Here is a 2799-nt window from a genome sequence, read left to right on the forward strand (position 1 = left end):
GGAGAGCAGAGCTAAGATGACCCTATACAGTACCACTTGTAAAATACCTATCTTGTGCTGGCCATGGTCCAGTCACTGATTATGTCCTGTAATCGTTGGTATCACAGTGATGGTATAACGGTTCTCCTAATTTTGGACATGCTACAATATTTATATTTTCAAGTATGAAATGAATTTCTAGAATGAAGACAATCTCCTGTCTAATGTCTTAAGTCTCTGCTGCTGCTAAGTCACTTCAGTTGTGTGCAACTCTGTGCGACCCTATGGACAGCAGCCCACCAGGAGCCCCTTTCCACGGAATTCTCCAGGCAAGAATACTGGAGCGGGGCACCATTTCCTTCTCTATCTTAAGACTCTACCGATACGTAATAGAATATCATGTAACTGTGGATGCACTAAGGTTCGTACTGTGTAGGTGCACTTGTTTTGATTTTAATTGTATGTGTTCCTTCACCCGTACCATCCTCATTTAGACACCCATTCATTTCAGCAGGGATGATTTCCCAAATCACTTTACATCCATTACCTCTTTTCCCTTTGTTCTCATTTTCTTGCTTAGAAACAATAGGCTAGGTGCCATTTACCTAGGATTCCTAACGGATGTTTTCTTGAACTGAAGAGTTTATAAAAGAGTGCAGAGAAATAGCCAGACATTGAAATAAAGCCTTAATTTACTCTTCATTGTTTCAAAATAGAAAACAAAACTGTGCAGAGGAACATGTAACTTTATTGTTCAAATACAAGAATTGTAGCTATTTGTTGACATCTCCCAACGTAAATTTTAATCTTCATTAGGTTCCATAAGCTGATACTTATTTGATAGGTCAGTTTTAATTAGCATGGTTTTCACATAAGGAATATCGTTGATGAATTGACTTGAAAGAGAGGAGGTGGGTGTATAAGCGATCGTTGGCACTGGGGACCTTGAGTTGCCTCTCTGTTGCTGGTTAGGAAGAGGACTGTCATGGGCTGACATATCGCTATACCTGTCTGGAAATGTAGAAGGCTCCACCATCAGTCCAAAAGAACTGCTCCATAATGGAGATACGATGTGGTTCTGAGAAGTAGATGTAGCGGTAGTAGCAAAGTCCTCAACGTGGCCATTTACTTGAGTGTAGGTGCTATGGAAGTGCCAATTAAAAATGCTCAACTGGTTTAAAACAGCAGGTTGATCTACCACGTTCTGTTCTCTTTGTCTAACTGATATTGATGGGGAAGGAAAGTCACCCAGAAATAGGACGCTTGTTTTAGGGACCATCTGGCTGGTATAAGTCTTTTGTGGGAAAGGCACACTTAAACTGGTGGAAGCTGAAAATGGACTCTCTCCACTAGTTTGAGCATGAAAACCAGAGTTACGATCATCTATGTTGACCCTTGCTTTAACACGCTTCTTCTCATAATCTGGAACTAATGAAGATTTCGGAAACACATTGCTAATCCCAACTCTTCTTTTCATTCTTCCTAAAAGTTGGGGATAACCTCTTTTGAAATTTGGACTATGGTAGATCTGTAACTAAAATCAAAGGATACAATTGTTTAGTTTTTTATAAACTAAGGTAAAACTGACAAGCAAAGTTAAACTATAAAAATGTATTCCTTTAATGATGCCAATTAAATAGAATGAAAGACAACACCTCCATTAGTAGTTTTAACACCTTACATGTTAGAAACAAGTATGCCCCTCAACTAAAAAATATGCTGTATATATACAGTAAATACCACTTAAAGTAGCTTGAGGACATGTATCTGATTTCAAGTTGCTAGGAGAGTGTATTAAGTATCAAATATTTTAACCTCCAGCTGTTCTCAACTTCAAAAAATAAAACGTGTTCAACAGTTTGCTATCTCAATTTTAAATTCGGTTTTTGCTACATATGTGAACATGCTTTCTAAGTCACCTGATTTAATCTTACATATTGACAGTAAGTGGAAATTTTGGATTACCTTGCTCAAAACAGAGACATTGTTTTCTTCTTCCAGAAAGTCAGGGAGTGAAGCAGATCTTTGAAAAGTTTGTCGTGTTTTAGTAAACCCATAAAGGTTAAGCTGGTGAACTAAACTTTTCATACTATCAGTTTCAAATAGTCTGAAAGGGGCCTTTCTTTCCAAGACTTCTTTCTTGAAGAGTTCTTCGTTGATCACTATAGAAGTGCCACTCTCATCCCACCAAATAGATTCAAACTGATCACTTTCAACTATAGTCCAGAGTTTTTGTGGAAAAGTGAGGGAAAGAAAATCATTCAACTCATTTCTTTCAGAGACAGAAAATGTGTAGTGTGGCCTTTTTATCCCAGCTTCCTTAGACAAAGCCTGAAAAGCATATTCTTCAATCATAGATCTCAAAACTGAGTCCCCAGTAAGTGTGTAATCACACGAAGACGATCCAATGGAGGTTTTGGAACCACTTGGTACATCTTTACGAGGCACATCTTGAATTTCTGAAGGAATGTGTGCCATCTCAGAGACATCTTTCTTCAGATACTTTTCTCATTTGTCTGACTTTACACACTCCAACTTCAAATGCTGCTTGGCTGGCGTACAGAGATAAACTCTCAAGACCATCAGCATGGTTCTCAAAGTCAAAAAGCTGTGACATCACAAAGTCACTGGTCTCCTAGCAATTGAAGAGTAGCTCTGACATCATAAAGTCACTGGTCTTCTAGCAATTGAAGGGCAATGTTCAACCAGTGTTTACTTCTACATCAACTTAAAATAAAGGCTGCTTGCATAAACAGTAACCAAAAACATGAAACCTGCAAAATGTCATTGCTAAAGAATTTTTACACAGAAAAATCACAT

At 38.1% G+C, this 2799-nt stretch overlaps 1 protein-coding gene across 1 annotated transcript; it reads right to left on the bottom strand.

Annotated features, from left to right (window-relative positions):
• Positions 1 to 707: 707 nt before the first annotated feature.
• LOC145537553 (heat shock transcription factor, Y-linked-like) lies at positions 708 to 2591 on the bottom strand. Its single transcript, XM_081568255.1, has 2 exons — positions 1945 to 2591; positions 708 to 1513 (listed from the first exon to the last, which is right to left on the bottom strand). Exons 1-2 carry the CDS (start codon positions 2455 to 2457, stop codon positions 782 to 784), a joined length of 1245 nt encoding a protein of 414 aa, XP_081424381.1. The 5' UTR covers positions 2458 to 2591; the 3' UTR covers positions 708 to 781.
• Between the last annotated feature and the right edge of the window lie 208 nt (positions 2592 to 2799).

The sequence above is a fragment of the Giraffa tippelskirchi genome, chromosome Y (genome assembly GCF_054371585.1).
Source record: "Giraffa tippelskirchi isolate mGirTip1 chromosome Y, T2T-mGirTip1v1.2.pri, whole genome shotgun sequence".
Taxonomy (NCBI): Eukaryota; Metazoa; Chordata; class Mammalia; order Artiodactyla; family Giraffidae; genus Giraffa; species Giraffa tippelskirchi.

Bases quoted from the DNA above. Each gene is read 5' to 3' on its own strand.
- LOC145537553 (XM_081568255.1), bottom strand. From the start codon at position 2,457: ATGGCACACATTCCTTCAGAAATTCAAGATGTGCCTCGTAAAGATGTA. The intron at 1,514-1,944 runs GTAATCCAAAAT...CTTTGATTTTAG, and splicing joins ATGTCTCTGTTTTGAGCAAG to TTACAGATCTACCATAGTCC.